The 20,000-nt window shown below is 39.9% G+C and overlaps 1 protein-coding gene across 5 annotated transcripts in view; it reads right to left on the bottom strand.

Moving 5' to 3' along the window:
- Window positions 1–20,000, bottom strand: part of LOC137973206 (uncharacterized) — a 61,886-nt gene that overhangs the window by 10,894 nt on the left and 30,992 nt on the right. For all 5 annotated transcript variants that reach the window (XM_068819977.1, XM_068819979.1, XM_068819980.1 and 2 more), the window contains 8 exons: window positions 15,653–15,981; window positions 15,062–15,203; window positions 12,881–13,209; window positions 12,290–12,431; window positions 10,102–10,430; window positions 9,513–9,654; window positions 1,388–1,716; window positions 797–938 (listed from right to left, as the gene is read on the bottom strand). In XM_068819977.1, the coding sequence (XP_068676078.1) occupies window positions 797–938; window positions 1,388–1,716; window positions 9,513–9,654; window positions 10,102–10,430; window positions 12,290–12,431; window positions 12,881–13,209; window positions 15,062–15,203; window positions 15,653–15,981 (1,884 nt within the window). The remainder of the gene's footprint in view (window positions 1–796; window positions 939–1,387; window positions 1,717–9,512; window positions 9,655–10,101; window positions 10,431–12,289; window positions 12,432–12,880; window positions 13,210–15,061; window positions 15,204–15,652; window positions 15,982–20,000) is intronic.

A 20,000-nucleotide genomic window follows, 5' to 3' on the forward strand; every position in this document is an offset into this window, starting at 1 on the left:
TGCCAATCACGAATCTGCTTTGGTAGTCGATTCAAACAAAATTGTCTACCCTGTAGGCTACGGGATTTAAATGTCACTCTGAAGAGGCACTCATTGATGTCATCACACTAATTTGCACAGCTAGGGCACTCTGGCAATTGCAGCTGAGTGTCTGTGTAACTCACTTACCTCTTACCTCTAGGCAGACTACGCCTGAAATCCAACCGCCTTAGCCTTAACCGAAGTTGCACGAGGTTGCTACCCACGTGCTTTTTCTCATCTTAAAAGTTAAGACTTTTTAACTAGGGTTACTGCTTAGATAGCTGGCCTTATAGCTTATTTCATTTCGTAAATAAAAGAGAAGCGATATAGTAGTATTTAAAAACGTTTCGCCACCTCAACCTTGTTCGTAATCTACTTTATTTAAACTTTTACTTTGGAGGTTTTGCTATTAACTTCGCCTGCACTAAGGCCATTTAAAAAGATGATCAAAAATCAGGTTCAGGGTATACGGGAAAGCATAACGGGGAATCACAGCGGCTAAAAACAGTATTTTAAATGACGACACCATGGATGTCAAGTGGTGGGACAACGCTCATCTTTAGCTAATCTTCGCAAATAAACATTCACCATTACCTTTTCTAACACCAAAGTGTTCAGTTTTCTAGATAACTGCCTTTTTTCTTTTTTCGATGTGACCCTTAAACAATTTTTGAGGGATACACGTAATTCCACTTAATTTCGGATTAATTCATCTTTTAATTTGGTTTATTGTAGACTGGATGGAAAAAGTGAAAAAACATTATATCATGATTACCTTGTTTGCAGCCATAGACTTCCACTCTCATTGATATGTGGCTGTGCCAAGTGACCGGTCGGAATCGGATGTAACGCGCTTGGATTGGTGGGTTTAATTTGTGGTAGATGATTGAATCTTGATCGCTGTTTGCAGTAAATTCCTAAAGGGAAAAAAGAAGACAATTGGTGATCCGAAGACCGACAATTTTTGTTTATTGGCTAAAGAGTTCATGATCCACAGCACAACCAATAAGGGATACAAGCAAGAAAGTCCACCGCGTGATGATAATGTACACACGACATCCAATCAATAATAAGTACACGTTTCACTGGGAGATTTGAAACATGAAGGAAAATGTCTTTAGTAGAAATGTTTAAATGGGCAACGGATTCATCCACCTGGCACGGTAAGAACGCCAGGGACCTTAATAATTCTTATTATTCAGACAACAAGTTCTGAAATTGATAGAAAAGGGCAAAGATAGATTGTTTGCACTGTCAAACTTGTCCGCCTGTCTTGTAGACGAACTATAGAGCTTGATTAAAGAAAACCGCAACTGTGGATGTCTTCAAAGCAGGTCATGACGAATTGCCTATCGTCACATGTTACCTTGTCAACGGTCTGTCCTTGTTCCTTGTAGTATCGGAAGTTAACTCCATCGTTACTGTATTGCAGTTTGTACTTTGTAACCCACTGGTTGTCTTGATTTCTTCCTTGTGAAGCTACAGCTCTCACTTCATAGTAAAAAGTTCGCAGATCAATCTGCAACCATTGATTCTTATCGTTTTTCTTTGCAGACCAGGCACCTCGCTTTATTGCTGACTTTTGGAAGTTAAGTCTTCCCTGGATGGCGGCGTGCTTTAGATCCCACTCAGAAGACGCTTGTATTTGCGCGTCTTTGATTGCACCAAATTCCATGCCAAGAGGTTGTTGACATTCTGGTTTTTAAATTGAAATAAAATGTTGCGGTCAGAAGCCCTCTTTGCATGTCCACATTCGTTAACAATAACAGAGCCACTTCGCAACAACCTTAGAATAAGAATGCCACTAGTTTTAAAAATAATATGTATCAACACATAGACAGCACACGAATAGTGGAAAGCTTACATTGTTCATTAAATGGAATTAACTTCTCTCTCTTTACAGCAACTAAGCAACAGAGGAGATTATTTTATTTTGAAAATATTTAGATCATGGAAATAAACTGAATTAAAGCCGCCAGTTCCAACTAAAATCAAAATGACTTAAAGAGCGAACAGTTTTCCTATTTTTCCTTAAAGCTTTTTCCTACTGATCAAATGAACATTGTTTGCCCAAGTGCCACCTTTAATGTCATCTTAACATGCAATAAATGAGCAGATAGGCTTGGTTTTGCTTGGAATTGGTCTTGTCGGTTTTTGTTGTTGTAGACACCCATTTAAAAGAAACATTGCATTAGGAACTTTGAGCCTCAAAATTTTTAGTTATAGAGAGGGGAATTTCCCCGAGCGGAATGTGTCCTACGTTCCTAAGATCAGTTCTTTATGCAACAGCATGCTAATGACGCAAACTCTGGCTTTTAAACCTTATTCAGACTTGCACAAGGGCCTAAAACAAGAAGAGAAATCAGCAAACATACAAATGCCTGTATTCATGGGCTGTCGGTACTGTTTGGACATTAAGTATAATGTAACTTTGTAAATAGTGTACTTTTTGCATTTATTTCTATTTATATATCAATCTCATTTAGAGACATGCTTATGTAAATAGCCCACTATTATTATTATTATTGTTATCATTATTATTATATTTGAATGTAACACAGGATATGTAATTTCATCTTTTGAACAATAAAGACACATTAGTAGAAGAATGTGTTGTCATCGGCAATGTACTGCAGCTTTTACATTGTTACCCACCGCGGGTGATCATGTCTACCTTGGGACGCAACGCGTGTCACTGTTAGTCTCGAATATACTGGCAATAAAATCTGGAACCACTGATTGCCACCTTACATAATTTAACTCCTTGCCAATTAGGAATCTGCTTTGGTAGTCGATTCAAACAAAATTGTCTACCCTGTAGGCTACGGGATTTAGATGTCACTCTGAAGAGGCACTCATTGATGTCATCACACTAATTTGCACAGCTAGGGCACTCTGGCAGTTGCAGCTGAGTGTCTGTATAACTCATTTACCTTTACGTGGGATGCCACAGGTAGACTACGCCTGAAATCCAACCGCCTTAGCCTTAACCGAAGTTGCACGAGGTTGCTACCCACGTGCTTGTTCTCATCTTAAAAGTTAAGACTTTTTAACTAGGGTTACTGCTTAGATAGGTGGCCTTATAGCTTACTTCATTTCGTAAATAAAAGAGAAGCGATACAATAGTTGTTCGGAACTGAAAGTTTCTATTTTTGTCGGACATGAGGACCCTGGGTCCCAGTGATGCAGGGGCTCGGGACACCCCGCATAAATTTTTTCATGTGCTCGTGTGTTTATGTTGAATTCGTTGTGTCGCGTGGAAATTGTAATTCTTGTTGCGTTTGAACAATAAATCGTTGAAAACATGGTCCTTCGAATCGGATAGATTCTGACAGATTTGGATGAAGAGTTGGTCTTCGCATTTGGAGCGATTGGCGCTGTTACCTTGCACGACTACCTTGATGAATTTGTGGAAACTCTGGTGGACTATAAGAACATTGTGATCATTCAAGGTTAGTCGAAATGTCTGAAGAGTTGGAAGCTATTAAGAAGAAACGAAAGTTCTTGAGAAAGTCCGTAACGGACACTTTGAAGTCTGTCGGAGAAGCGCTATCAGTGCAGGATAATCATGCTATGATTCAGGTTTTGAAAGATAATACTGCTAGTAAATGGAGCGATTTACAAGATGTGCAAGCCACAATGTGTACTCTGTTAGAGGAGGAAGAAATCGACACAGAGTGTAGCAGTTATAATGACTATGAATTGCGTGTTATTGAATACATGTCTAAAATGACGAAGTATCTGGAATGTAAATCTGTCTCTGAGATGAAAACGGATAGTAGTGCAACCGTAACCCCGCAGTCATGCCCTCAGGTACAAGTTAAGCTACCGAAGATTGATCTGCCTACCTTTGATGGAAACGTTTTATGTTGGCAACCTTATTACCAGTCGATCAAGGTCTCCGTGGTTGATAATTCAGCCTTAACAGAGGTACAGAAATTAGAATACTTGATGAGATCATTCAAGGGTCCAGCTGCCGAAGCAGTGAAGGGATTTGCAGTGGTACAAGAGAATTACCAGCCAGTTTTGGAAGCCCTGAAAGAAAGGTTTGGTCATCCAAGATTGATCCTCGATGCACATATAAGATCCCTGATTCATTTACCGCGTTTGAACTCTGATGATGCATTGTCTATGCGTAAATTCTATGATCAAGTGGTTGGGCATGTTCGGTCTGTTGAATCCATGGGCGAGAAATTCAATTCTGAAACTTTAGCTCCGGTTCTGGGACCCCTAATTGTGGACAAGCTGCCAAAAAGGGTTGTTGAAAGGTGGGAACTTGAACTTGGTAATTGGAAAGCAAAAGAGGACTGTGTGAAAGTAAAAATATTGTTTGCTTTCTTAGGACAAGTAGTACGAGCCAAAGAGTCTTCCCAGTCTCCCTCTCTGGAGTTCAAGGTCTCTGCAAAGGAAAACACTGGAAAGTGTGTAAGCCTGGTGAATTTCAAGTCTAGTTCACCACGAAGATCATCTACTTCTGCACTATGTGCTTCTATGCAAGTCAAACAGTGCTGTGTTTGTCGGAAGAATCACCACGTGTGGTCATGCGTTAATTTTCTGTCATTGGCAGTGAAAGATAGATTCAGGATGGCATTGTCCAAAGGTCTTTGTTTTCGTTGCTTAGAAGCTGGTCACGTGGCTCAAAGTTGTGAAAAACCACCGTGTAAGCACTGTCGGGGTAAACACCATAGCCTCCTTCATATGGATTCGGTCAGTTCTGGGTCTTCAGCGACACCACCCTCGTTACCAACGTCCCCGGAGAGAGCATCCTTATCTCAAGCTCCTCCTTCTACAGCAGCTTCACATGTAGTAGCAAGTTCAATGGTGTCTAGTGGTGGCGGCAAAGTTATTCTTCAAACTGTGCCAGCTGTTATGTGTGGATCCCATGGTTGCTCGAAAGTTGTCCAATGTTTTCTTGATCCCGGTTCACAGACTTTTTTTGTTAGACAAAGTATTGTGCAAGAGCTTGGCCTAGATGGAAAGAGTGTTAGAATTGCTGTGTCTGGATTTGGTGGAAAGTCAGACAAGGAGACGCTGCGAAAGAGAATTGCTTTACTGTAGCACCTGTTGATAAGCCTGGAAAGCCGCAATGTATTGAAGCACTTACTGCGCCAGTTATTTGCCGTCAAGCTGAGGCTGTGGATATTCATCCAGCAAAATGGCTTCATCTTCAAGGCATAACATTTCCTGAAGAATTCCCCCGAGGTGAACGGGAGATTGATGTATTCATTGGATTTTTATTATTCCTTTGTGACAAGAGACATTGTACGAGGAGGTTCCAATGAACCAGTTGCAGTTCGCACGTCACTAGGTTGGGTCTTCTGTGGACCAACAGGCGGTCATGGCCAAGAATGTACTCTGTCTATGAACATTCAAATTGGCATTGAGGAACAATTGAATGAAACACTTCAGAAATTCTGGAACTTGGAGTCTATTGGCATCAAACCAACTGAAAGTCCACCTTCTACTAACCCCAGTGAAGCCATGGTGTTAAAGAAGTTTAGGGACACATTAACATACAAAGATGGTCGATATGAAGTCTCCTTACCATGGAAGGAAGATCAAGTAGTATTGAAAGATAACTACAAGCAAGCAGAAAATAGGCTGTACAATCTAGAAAAGAAGCTGCTTCAAGAGCTAGCCAAAGCCAGGTCCTACAGGGAGGCGATTCTTAAGTACATTCGACGATGGAGTTTCAGAAGAAGTACCTTGTGATCAAATTGCACCAACAGATGGGCGTCCTGTGTTCTATCTTCCACATCATGCAGTCATCAGAGAAGATAAGCAGACAACTAAGACAAGGGTTGTGTTTGATGCGTCTGCGAGAGATAGTAATGGTCTCTCTCTTAATAGGTGCTTAGAAGCCAGCCCTGTGTTGCAGCCTGATTTGGTTGGGATCCTCCTGCGCTTTCGAAAAGGTCATATCGGTATCATGGGTGATATAGAGAAGATGTTTTTGCAGGTCCGCTTAAAGGAAGAGGATAGGGATTCACATCGGTACCTGTGGAGAGATTTGGACGCTGAAGCCACACCCAAGATTTACAGAATGACAAGGGTCACATTTGGAGTTATTTCAAGTCCGTTTCTTGCCATCTGTACTATTCAAGAGCATGTCAAAAGATGTGAAGAAACATTTCCTGAGGCATCACATGACATCTTGAGGAACACTTACGTTGACGACTTTGCTTCAGGGAGAGATGGAGTAAGTGAAGCACTGAAATTGCAGCAAAGTACGAGTGAGCTTATGCAGCAAGCAGGTTTCAATTTGACAAAATGGTCTAGCAATTCGTCTGAGCTTATGCAGACCATACCTGAGAAGGATAGAGCATCACATGGTCTGATCAAGCTAGAGAGTGATCTAAGAGAAGCCCGTTCAGTCACGAAAGCCTTGGGTTTGAAGTGGAATACTAGAGCAGACAGCCTTGTCTTCACAATGGATGTGAACTCTGTTAAGTCGGGATCAGAGAAGCTGTACACAAAGAGAGAAAGAGCCTCTTTAGCAGCAAAGATGTTTGATCCAATCGGTCTCATCACGCCCTTTACAGTGAGGTCCAAATTGTTGCTGCAAGGTCTGTGGACCCAAGGTGTTGGTTGGGATGATGAAATACCGGTGGGAACTGCAGTGAGCTGGAATCAGTGGGTCGAAGAGCTTTCAGAGCTTGAACACCTTCACATCCCAAGATGTTATACTGATTTGCCCTTAAGTCAGAACCTTAAGATGGAGCTACACGCGTTTGGTGACGCATCAGAAGTTGCTTATGCTACTGCAGTGCACCTAAGAGTTGTTCCTGAAGAGGGAAAGGCATGCAGTAGTCTTGAGATGTCCACGACCCGAGTGGCTCCTGTGAGAAAGATTTCTCTTCCACGCTTAGAGCTAATGGCTGCTGTGATAACTGCTAGACTGTGTACCTATGTTAAAGATGCAATTGATTGTCATATTAGCTGCATTGTGTGTTGGACAGACAATTCCTCAACCTTGCACTGGATCAGAGGCTCAGCCACTCGGTGGAAACCATTTGTTACTAATCATGTTATCGAGATTCAGTCGTTGTTGGATCCCAGTGTTTGGAGATATTGCCTGGGACTGCACAATCCAGCAGATCTACCTACCCGAGGCTTACCTGGAAGTCAGTTAAGAGAGTCAGTTGTGGTGGTAAGGGCCCTCTTGGTTGCAAGAGTCCGAAAAGGACTGGCCTGAAGATTTAAGGTCTAAACCTTCCAGTGAAATTGTCGATCTGGAAAGAAAGGGTAAAGCTAGTGTCAGTTGAGTTGTGCAACCCAAAGAACCAGTTATCGACTTCACAAGGTTCAGCAAGTATGGTCGGTTGTTAAGAACTGTTGCGTGGATCAGAAGATTTATTTGCAACTTGAGGGTGAAGGAAGAAGAAAGGATTGACAGCTCTCTGACTGGACTAGAAATACAAGGTGCAGAAGAGTGGTTGATAACCCATGTACAAGAAGCTAGTTTTCCTGAATACGTTAGGTCAGTTAAACAGCATGGTGTCTTGAAGAACAGCAACCTAGCAAATCTAAACCCATTTCTGTGTCCTTCTAGTGGTTTTCTTCGTGTTGGAGGAAGAATTCATAAGTCGCTGCTACCAGAAGAAGAGAAACACCCCATTATCTTGCCTTCTAACCATCCTGTTGTGAAGTTATTGATTGATGATGTTCACTGCCGTGAAATACACGCTGGTGTTGAGCACACTTTGTCAGTTCTGCGACAAAGATTTTGGTTGGTCAAAGGAAGATCGACTGTCCGTCAGACACTAAAGAACTGCTTACTATGTCGCCATCACCAAACAAAGCCATTTTGGCAGCGAATGGCACCCCTGCCTGAAGATAGGATCAAACCTTCGCCGCCTTTCACCAATGTAGGTCTGGATTTTGCCGGTCCTTTGTATTTGAAAGACAGTGGTGACAAAGCATACATCTGTTTATTCACATGTGCAGTTACCCGTGCGGTACACTTAGAGTTGGTGTGCAACATGACCGTGGAGCGATTCCTCCTTGCTTTGAGACGCTTGATTGCAAGAAGAGGAATGTGTAGTGTTATTTGGTCAGATAATGCAAGAACATTTAAAGTTGCTAACAAAGAGCTACAGCAGTGTTGGAGAATACTAGAATCTGACCAAACTCAGGTTACATTGTCAGAAAGGAAAATTCAGTGGAAGTTCATCGTGGAAAGAGCCCCATGGTGGGGTGGGTTTTACGAGCGCCTTGTAAAGAGTGTCAAGACACCTCTGAAGAAAATCTTTGCCACGGCAATGTTGGATGCCGAACAGCTAACTACTATTTTGGTTGAGACTGAGGCACAGCTTAACAGTCGCCCTCTTACTTACCTTGGTGCCAACCCTGATGACTACAGCGTCATTACCCATGCGCAGATTCTTATTGGGAGAAATCTCCAAGCATCTCCGACTAAGGACACTTGTGTTTCAGAACACACATCTAGAGCCCTCACTAAACGATTTCAGTACCACCAGAGACTTGTAAATGGCTTTTGGAGGCGTTGGCATGCTGAGTATCTGAAGTCTCTGATACCCCTCAAGAAATGGTACCAAGTTGGCCGTGAAATCTGTAAAGGTGATTTGGTCCTTGTGAGTGAAGATCACGTAGCTCGTGGTCAGTGGTCACGTGCACGTGTGGAGGCCGTCCACCCAGGTCATGATGGTCTTGTCCGGTCGGTTACCCTGCGTACCACATCTGGAAGTTTTACCCGTCGTCCAGTTCAGCGACTTCACCTCCTTGAAGATTGTGATGCTGATTTAGCTGTTGAACTTAACTAAACTGTGTGGAAACATTGTTGAACATTTCGTAGTGGAACTTAGAAATTGTTTATAGGCGTATTGATGCACTCCCCGCATCGGGCGGGAGGATGTTCGGACCTGAAAGTTTCTATTTTTGTCGGACATGAGGACCCTGGGTCCCAGTGATGCAGGGGCTCGGGACAACCCGCATAAATTTTTCCATGTGCTCGTGTGTTTATGTTGAATTCGTTGTGTCGCGTGGAAATTGTAAACCTTGTTGCGTTTGAACAATAACTCGTTGAAAACAATAGTATTTAAAAACGTTTCGCCACCTCAACCTTGTTCGTAATCTACTTTATTTAAACTTTTACTTTGGAAGTTTTTCCATTAACTTCGCCTGTACTAAGGTCATTTAAAAAGATGATCAAAAATCAGGTTCAGGGTATACGGGAAAGCATAACGGGGAATCACAGCGGCTAAAAACTGTATTTTAAACGACGACACCATGGATGTCAAGTGGTGGGACAATGCTCGTCTTTAGCTAATCTTCGCAAATAAACATTCACCATTACCTTTTCTAACACCAAAATGTTCAGCTTTCTAGATAACTGCCTTTTTTCTTTTTTAAAAGTGACCCTTAAACAATTTTTGAGGGATACATGTAATTCCACTTAAGTTCGGATTAATTCATCTTTTAATTTGGTTTATTGTGGACTGGATGGAAAAAGTGAAAAATATCATGATTACCTTGTTTGCAGCCATAGACTTCCACTCTCATTGATATGTGGCTGTGCCAAGTGACCGGTCGGAATCGGATGTAACGCGCTTGGATTGGTGGGTTTAATTTGTGGTAGATGATTGAATCTTGATCGCTGTTTGCAGTAAATTCCTAAAGGGAAAAAAGAAGACAATTGGTGATGCGAAGACCGACAATTTTTGTTTATTGGCGAAAGAGTTCATGATCCACAGCACAACCAATAAGGGATACAAGCAAGAAAGTCCACCGCGTGATGATAATGTACACACGACATCCAATCAAAAATAAGTAAACGTTTGACTGGGAGATTTGAGACATGAAGGAAAATGTCTTTAGTAGAAATGTTTAAATGGGCAACGGAAACATCCACCCGGCACGGTAAGAACGCCAGGGACCTTAATAATTTTTTTTATTCAAAGAACTAGTTCTGAAATTGATAGAAAAGGGCAAAGATAGATTGTTTCCACTGTCAAACTTGTCCGCCTGTCTTGTAGACGAACTAGAGCTTGATTAAAGAAAACCGCAACTGTGGATTTCTTCAAAGCAGGTCATGACGAATTGCCTATCGTCACTTGTTACCTTGTCAACGGTCTGTCCTTGTTCCTTGTAGTATCGGAAGTTAACTCCATCGTTACTGTATTGCAGTTTGTACTTTGTAACCCACTGGTTGTCTTGATTTCTTCCTTGTGAAGCTACAGCTCTCACTTCATAGTAAAAAGTTCGCAGATCAATCTGCAACCATTGATTCTTATCGTTTTTCTTTGCAGACCAGGCACCTCGCTTTATTACTGACTTTTGGAAGTTAAGTCTTCCCTGGATGGCGGCGTGATTTAGATCCCACTCAGAAGACGCTTGTATTTGCGCGTCTGTGATTGCACCAAATTCCATGCCAAGAGGTTGTTGACATTCTGGTTTTTAAAGTGAAATAAAATGTTGCGGTCAGAAGCCCTCTTTGCATGTCCAAATTCGTTAACAATAACAGAGCCACTTCGCAACAACCTTAGAATAACAATGCCACTAGTTTTAAAAATAATATGTATCAACACATAGACAGCACATGAATAGTGGAAAGCTTACATTGTTCATTAAATGGACTTAACTTCTCTCTCTTTACAGCAACTAAGCAAAAGAGGAGATTATTTTATTTTGAAAATATTTAGATCATGGAAATAAACTGAATTAAAGCCCGCCAGTTCCAACTAAAATCAAAATGACTTAAAGAGCGAACAGTTTTCCTATTTTTCCTTAAAGCTTTTTCCTACTGATCAAATGAACATTGTTTGCCCAAGTGCCACCTTTAATGTCATCTTAACAGGCAATAAATGAGCAGATAGGCTTGGTTTTGCTTGGAATTGGTCTTGTCGGTTTTTGTTGTTGTAGACACCCATTTAAAAGAAACATTGCATTAGGAACTTTGAGCCTCAAAATTTTTAGTTATAGAGAGGGGAATTTCCCGAGCGGAATGTGTCCTACGTTCCTAAGATCAGTTCTTTATGCAACAGCATGCTAATGACGCAAACTCTGGCTTTTAAACCTTATTCAGACTTGCACAAGGGCCTAAAAGAAGAAGAGAAATCAGCAAACATACAAATGACTGTATTCATGGGCTGTCGGTACTGTTTGGACATTAAGTATAATGTAGCTTTGTAAATAGTGTACTTTTTGCATTTATTTCTATTTATATATCAATCTTATTTAGAGACATGCTTATGTAAATAGCCCACTATTATTATTATTATATTTGACTGTAACATAAAATATATAATTTTATCTTTTGAACAATAAAGACTCATTAGTAGAAGAATGTGTTGTCATCGGCAATGTACTGCAGCTTGTACATTGTTACCCACCGCGGGTGATCATGTCTACCTTGGGACGCAACGCGTGTCACTCTTAGCCTCGAATATACTGGCAATAAAATCTGGAACCACTGATTGCCACCTTACATAATTTAACTCCTTGCCAATTAGGAATCTGCTTTGGTAGTCGATTCAAACAAAATTGTGAACCCTGTAGGCTACGGGATTTAGATGTCACTCTGAAAAGGCACTCATTGATGTCATCACACTAATTTGCACAGCTAGGGCACTCTGGCAATTGCAGCTGAGTGTCTGTGTAACTCCTTTACCTTTACGTGGGATGCCACAGGCAGACTACGCCTGAAATCCAACCGTCTTAGCCTTAACCGAAGTCGCACGAGGTTGCTACCAACGTGCTTGTTCTCATCTATAAAATTAAGACTTTTTAACTAACGTTACTGCTTAGATAGCTGGCCTTATAGCTTACTTCATTTCGTAAATAAAAGAGAAGCGATATAGTAGTATTTAAAAACGTTTCGCCGTCTCAACCTTGTTCGTAATCTACTTTATTTAAACTTTTACTTTGGAGGTTTTGCCGTTAACTTCGCCTGCACTAAGGCCATTTAAAAAGATGATCAAAAATCAGGTTCAGGGTATACGGGAAAGCATAAAGGGGAATCACAGCGGCTAAAAACTGTATTTTAATCGACGACACCATGGATGTCAAGTGGTGGGACAATGCTCATCTTTAGCTAATCTTCGCAAATAAACATTGACCATTACCTTTTCTAACACCAAAATGTTCAGCTTTCTAGATAACTGCCTTTTTTCTTTTTTCAAAGTGACCCTTAAACAATTTTTGAGGGATACTGTCACGTAATTCCACTTAAGTTCGGATTAATTTATGTTTTAATTTGGTTTATTGTAGACTGGATGGAAAAAGTGAAAAAACATTATATCATGATTACCTTGTTTGCAGCCATAGACTTCCACTCTCATTGATATGTGGCTGTGCCAAGTGACCGGTCGGAATCGGATGTAACGCGCTTGGATTGGTGGGTTTAATTTGTGGTAGATGATTGAATCTTGATCGCTGTTTGCAGTAAATTCCTACAGGAAGAAAAGAAGACAATTGGTGATGCGAGGACCGACAATTTTTGTTTATTGGCTAAAGAGTTCATGATCCACAGCACAACCAATAAGGGATACAAGCAAGAAAGTCCATCGCGTGATGATAATGTACACACGACATCCAATCAATAATAAGTACACGTTTCACTGGGAGATTTGAAACATGAAGGAAAATGTCTTTAGTAGAAATGTTTAAATGGGCAACGGATTCATCCACCTGGCACGGTAAGAACGCCAGGGACCTTAATAATTCTTATTATTTAGACAACAAGTTCTGAAATTGATAGAAAAGGGCAAAGATAGATTGTTTGCACCGTCAAACTTGTCCGCCTGTCTTGTAGACGAACTATAGAGCTTGATTAAAGAAAACCGCAACTGTGGATGTCTTCAAAGCAGGTCATGACGAATTGCCTATCGTCACATGTTACCTTGTCAACGGTCTGTCCTTGTTCCTTGTAGTATCGGAAGTTAACTCCATCGTTACTGTATTGCAGTTTGTACTTTGTAACCCACTGGTTGTCTTGATTTCTTCCTTGTGAAGCTACAGCTCTCACTTCATAGTAAAAAGTTCGCAGATCAATCTGCAACCATTGATTCTTATCGTTTTTCTTTGCAGACCAGGCACCTCGCTTTATTGCTGACTTTTGGAAGTTAAGTCTTCCCTGGATGGCGGCGTGCTTTAGATCCCACTCAGAAGACGCTTGTATTTGCGCGTCTTTGATTGCACCAAATTCCATGCCAAGAGGTTGTTGACATTCTGGTTTTTAAATTGAAATAAAATGTTGCGGTCAGAAGCCCTCTTTGCATGTCCACATTCGTTAACAATAACAGAGCCACTTCGCAACAACCTTAGAATAAGAATGCCACTAGTTTTAAAAATAATATGTATCAACACATAGACAGCACACGAATAGTGGAAAGCTTACATTGTTCATTAAATGGAATTAACTTCTCTCTCTTTACAGCAACTAAGCAACAGAGGAGATTATTTTATTTTGAAAATATTTAGATCATGGAAATAAACTGAATTAAAGCCGCCAGTTCCAACTAAAATCAAAATGACTTAAAGAGCGAACAGTTTTCCTATTTTTCCTTAAAGCTTTTTCCTACTGATCAAATGAACATTGTTTGCCCAAGTGCCACCTTTAATGTCATCTTAACATGCAATAAATGAGCAGATAGGCTTGGTTTTGCTTGGAATTGGTCTTGTCGGTTTTTGTTGTTGTAGACACCCATTTAAAAGAAACATTGCATTAGGAACTTTGAGCCTCAAAATTTTTAGTTATAGAGAGGGGAATTTCCCCGAGCGGAATGTGTCCTACGTTCCTAAGATCAGTTCTTTATGCAACAGCATGCTAATGACGCAAACTCTGGCTTTTAAACCTTATTCAGACTTGCACAAGGGCCTAAAAGAAGAAGAGAAATCAGCAAACATACAAATGACTGTATTCATGGGCTGTTGGTACTGTTTGGACATTAAGTATAATGTAGCTTTGTAAATAGTGTACTTTTTGCATTTATTTCTATTTATATATCAATCTTATTTAGAGACATGCTTATGTAAATAGCCCACTATTATTATTATTATATTTGACTGTAACATAAAATATATAATTTTATCTTTTGAACAATAAAGACACATTAGGAGAAGAATGTGTTGTCATCGGCAATGTACTGCAGCTTGTACATTGTTACCCACCGCGGGTGATCATGTCTACCTTGGGACGCAACGCGTGTCACTCTTAGCCTCGAATATACTGGCAATAAAATCTGGAACCACTGATTGCCACCTTACATAATTTAACTCCTTGCCAATCAGGAATCTGCTTTGGTAGTCGATTCAAACAAAATTGTCTACCCTGTAGGCTACGGGATTTAGATGTCACTCTGAAGAGGCACTCATTGATGTCATCACACCAATTTGCACAGCTAGGGCACTCTGGCAATTGCAGCTGAGTGTCTGTGTAACTCACTTACCTCTTACCTCTAGGCAGACTACGCCTGAAATCCAAGCGCCTTAACCTTAACCGAAGTTGCACGAGGTTGCTACCCACGTGCTTTTTCTCATCTTAAAAGTTAAGACTTTTTAACTAGGGTTACTGCTTAGATAGCTGGCCTTATAGCTTATTTCATTTCGTAAATAAAAGAGAAGCGATATAGTAGTATTTAAAAACGTTTCGCCACCTCAACCTTGTTCGTAATCTACTTTATTTAAACTTTTACTTTGGAGGTTTTGCTATTAACTTCGCCTGCACTAAGGTCATTTAAAAAGATGATCAAAAATCAGGTTCAGGGTATACGGGAAAGCGTAACGGGGAATCACAGCGACTTAAAACTGTATTTTAAACGACGACACCATGGATGTCAAGTGGTGGGACAATGCTCATCTTTAGCTAATCTTCGCAAATAAACATTCACCATTACCTTTTCTAACAACAAAATGTTCAGCTTTCTAGATAACTGCCTTTTTTCTTTTTTCAAAGTGACCCTTAAACAATTTTTGAGGGATACTGTCACGTAATTCCACTTAAGTTCGGATTAATTTATGTTTTAATTTGGTTTATTGTAGACTGGATGGAAAAAGTGAAAAAACATTATATCATGATTACCTTGTTTGCAGCCATAGACTTCCACTCTCATTGATATGTGGCTGTGCCAAGTGACCGGTCGGAATCGGATGTAACGCGCTTGGATTGGTGGGTTTAATTTGTGGTAGATGATTGAATCTTGATCGCTGTTTGCAGTAAATTCCTAAAGGGAAAAAAGAAGACAATTGGTGATGCGAAGAGCGACATTTTTTGTTTATTGGCTAAGGAGTTCATGATCCACAGCACAACCAATGAGGGATACAAGCAAGAAAGTCCACCGCGTGATGATAATGTACACACGACACGCAATCAATAATAAGTAAACGTTTGACTGGGAGATTTGAAACTTGAAGGAAAATGTCTTTAGTACAAAAGTTTAAATGAGCAACGGAAACATCCACCCGGCACGGTAAGAACGCCAGGGACCTTAATAATTTTTTTTATTCAAAGAACAAGTTCTGAAATTGATAGAAAAGGGCAAAGATAGATTGTTTCTACTGTCAAACTTGTCCGCCTGTCTTGTAGACGAACTATAGAGCTTGATTAAAGAAAACCGCAACTGTGGATTTCTTCAAAGCAGGTCATGACGAATTGCCTATCGTCACATGTTACCTTGTCAACGGTCTGTCCTTGTTCCTTGTAGTATCGGAAGTTAACTCCACCGTTACTGTATTGCAGTTTGTACTTTGTAACCCACTGGTTGTCTTGATTTCTTCCTTGTGAAGCTACAGCTCCCACTTTAAAGTCCAATGTTCGCAGATCAATCTGCAACCATTGATTGTTATCGTTTTTCTTTGCAGACCAGCCACCTTGCATTAATCCTGACTTTTGAAAGTTAAGTCTTCCCTGGATGGCGGCGTGATTTAGATCCCACTCAGAAGACGCTTGTATTTGCGCGTCTTTGATTGCACCAAATTCCATGCCAAGAGGTTGTTGACATTCTGGTTTTTAAATTGAAATAAAATGTTGCGGTCAGAAGCCCTCTTTGCATGTCCACATTCGTTAACAATAACAGAGCCACTTCGCAACAACCTTAGAATAAGAATGCCACTAGTTTTAAAAATAATATGTATCAACACATAGACAGCACACGAATAGTGGAAAGCTTACATTGTTCATTAAATGGAATTAACTTCTCTCTCTTTACAGCAACTAAGCAAAAGAGGAGATTATTTTATTTTGAAAATATTTAGATCATGGAAATAAACTGAATTAAAGCCGCCAGTTCCAACTAAAATCAAAATGACTTAAAGAGCGAACAGTTTTCCTATTTTTCCTTAAAGCTTTTTCCTACTGATCAAATGAACATTGTTTGCCCAAGTGCCACCTTTAATGTCATCTTAACATGCAATAAATGAGCAGATAGGCTTGGTTTTGCTTGGAATTGGTCTTGTCGGTTTTTGTTGTTGTAGACACCCATTTAAAAGAAACATTGCATTAGGAACTTTGAGCCTCAAAATTTTTAGTTATAGAGAGGGGAATTTCCCCGAGCGGAATGTGTCCTACGTTCCTAAGATCAGTTCTTTATGCAACAGCATGCTAATGACGCAAACTCTGGCTTTTAAACCTTATTCAGACTTGCACAAGGGCCTAAAAGAAGAAGAGAAATCAGCAAACATACAAATGCCTGTATTCATGGGCTGTCGGTACTGTTTGGGCATTAAGTATAATGTAGCTTTGTAAATAGTGTACTTTTTGCGTTTGATTTTTGTATTTATTTCTATTTATATATTAAGCTTATTTAGAGGCATGCTTACGTAAACAGCCCACTATTATCATTATATTTGAATGTAACATAAGATAACAACAAGACGCTTCCTTAAGCGTTTACTCGAAATACCATATGGCGCAGACGTAGGGTGATACATTTTGGAAGAGGTAGTTTTTTAATTTGGCAAGTACGGAACAAAACAAGTAAATGTTTCTGCAGCCAGTTGCTCATTTACAAACGCAGATAATGTTCCGGTGAATATCGTGCAACAATGGACCTCTTTAGCTTGTACGTTTTGTTTTCCCATTTCAGACCACGTGATGTTCCCAAGGGAATGTTCCTTTTGTTTTTTCATAAGTTATGCATATATATATGCACGTGTATAAGACGACATTTGAAAGAAACTGTTCCCTAGGGTAACATCACGTGGCCTGAAATGGAAAAACAAAACGTACAAGCTAAAAGGTTCATTGTACCGGTAAACAATTGCAAATAAATTCATGAGGGGGAAAGGACCCCCTTTTTAGACCGGGTCCATGGACCTGATCCCTATTTTTTCTTAGGTAATTTGTTTGGTTTGCGTTTTTGCTGAAAAGTTTCCGAAAGCATGTTAATGAGCTTTTTAACCTTAGTAAAGACGATTTCAGCTAATTTGCTTCACTTTTCTTCCACACTAATAAAAAATTACTTGAACTTTAAATAAAATGTTATGCGCTCCAGGGAAGAATGGAAGTAGGCGGTGTACAGACCGTCACTCTCCGAATTTACCGTTAGTAATCTTGTTCCGGAATAATTTTGCAAAAATTAATGAGTGATCTACGGTGACCAAATCATATTTCTTTGGAGCTAAATTTTCAAAACGGTGGTAAATGAGGCAGATTCCAAAAGTGCATTGAAGAGCGTCTGATAGTTTTAAGATTCCTTGGCTTTATAGCACAGAAGTACTCTTTAAAGGAAAGGATGCCGTTGCAAGTCTTCCAACCGGGTACGGCTCTGATCTTCAGAGCAACCCCGATCGTTGCCAATGAGCTGTTTATATTTTCCTCGATATGTACACATCTCAAGTCTTCCAGGGCAACACGCTTTATAGATTGTTCTTGAGAATAGCTAGGCTGGTCCGAACAAGGCATTGAGATTACATTGGCTGGTAAGGGGATAGCCTGGGACGTTTTCAACTGAGCAATCTTTTGAATCGTGCAATATTCACCTCGTGAAGATTCATCAGGAGCGCTTTCAATTCCTACAAATGTATGTAGAATCGATTTCCACTTTACACTCCATAGATAACAATTCCCCTCGTACTTTTAAAAGAAAAATCTCTTTGACTGTCAAAAAAATTTTTATTTGTATTTTTTACCATGCACAAAGTACACACGAACTCATCGTGAAATCCCTCACGGTGTTGATGGGGAGAAACAAAATGAAAGCCAATTAAAACTCGTTGTTTCAATGATGTAATGATAGAGGGGTAATACCCAATCAAACATTTTCCATACATTCCAGGAAAAATCACGCGGTATTGAACACGATTAACAACGGTAAATCACAGACGCTTCTCTCAGATTTTTTTTTCGGAGAGTAGGCAGCGGTGCACAGGCTAGAATGGAAGGGGCCATTTGGATTCTACTTAACCCGTGAATGGGATCAAAGACACCAACCCACATCATTACAATAAAGTTTGATTTCAATCAATCTGATCAAGACACTAGAATGAAATGAAATTATCCTTGTAAAATAGCTTACTACATCATACATTTCTTCAATTTATTATACTGGTAATATTATAATTAACAAATTAATCTTTTTTAAATATAAATTTATCTATCTTAATTTCATGGACATAAAATTGATTAGCTTTTTACCAGAACCGGACAGAACTTTTTTATATATTATTCTAAGAAGGGCTTACACTTACTAGGGCTGTACCTGCCTCGAAAGTTTCGATCCGCTTCGCAAAATAGTAATTTTGGTCAGATTACTATTTTGCGAAATGGATCAAAAATTTCCGGGTAGGTACAACCCTAACCATTTACCAACGCTAACATTAGGCCTAAAAACTTTTGTTTAGGCCTAAGCTTAGCTTAAAGAATGTTTCGGATTCTTTCTGTATTTCTGTTCCTTTTGTCTCGTTTTACAAATTAGTGTAAGCCCTAATAAAGTTCATCTGATGTAACCAACAATGGACTCCAAAATTAGCCAGCCCCAACATGAACAATATATATAAGCATTAACATATTTTATAACAATAAAATACCAGTGATGAATGAACAGACATTGTTATTGTTCTCTTTGGGTAATGTAATCATTGTTAGTAATGACAAAATGAAACAATTTGTAACTGATACCCAATCTAAACATTGTCACAAAGTGAACTCTTCCCCTTTGTCACGAAATCGTCCTCTCTGAGGTTAAAAAGTTCATTAACATGCTTTGGGACACTTTTTAGCAAAAACAAAAATAATAATTATAATAATAATAATAATAATAATAATAATAATAATAATAAATAGGGGTCCATAGACCAGGTCCATGGACCCCGTCCAAAAGGGGGTCTATGTTTTGTCCTTTCCGTTCAACAGGTGACGCAGCTAATTAGGAATAGTATGTTTTGGAACAGGTTGTTGGAATGGAAATAACGAGGGCGTTATGTCTATTCTTTTAGCATGTAGCGTGACATCAGATAAACTGGTTTCAAGTGAAAGCAGCCAGTGAGGCAAAGGCGGGTGAAACACTAGTGTAGCAACACAGAAAACATGTGAAAAACTATTCTTGTAATTAAGTCTTAATACCGGTATCCAGCTGCAAAGGTTCCAGATTAACATACCACTGCTGGAAGTTCTGTACTGGCGATTTCGTCATGCGGTCAACAGGCAAGATTAGAGTAAATATGTCATTCATAACATTCCAGAAGGCTGAATCCAGCATTTTCACATTTTAGCTGCACCGCATTTCGTCATTTGCCCTCTCGTGGAAGTTGGGCTTTGAATCAGCAAACGAAATAAAATGAGTCACACTGAAGTCCCAACATAGAACCCATCATTTGGTTGCTCCACTGCAGGTTATAAATTCCGATTTTCGTCGAATTCCGTAGGACGAGAGGCTGTTTCAAGTCTCTCGCTATCGGAAATCTTCTCCTTCGGCTGTGTTTAATTTATTTGTTATTGTTGCAGTTGTTTCGTCACAGAGGGAGGTCAAATGTATTGCTCAAAGGGGTGTAGTACATTGCCTTTTAACCAATGAAATCACCGC

The sequence above is a fragment of the Montipora foliosa genome, chromosome 10 (assembly GCF_036669935.1).
Source record: "Montipora foliosa isolate CH-2021 chromosome 10, ASM3666993v2, whole genome shotgun sequence".
Classification (NCBI taxonomy): Eukaryota; Metazoa; Cnidaria; class Anthozoa; order Scleractinia; family Acroporidae; genus Montipora; species Montipora foliosa.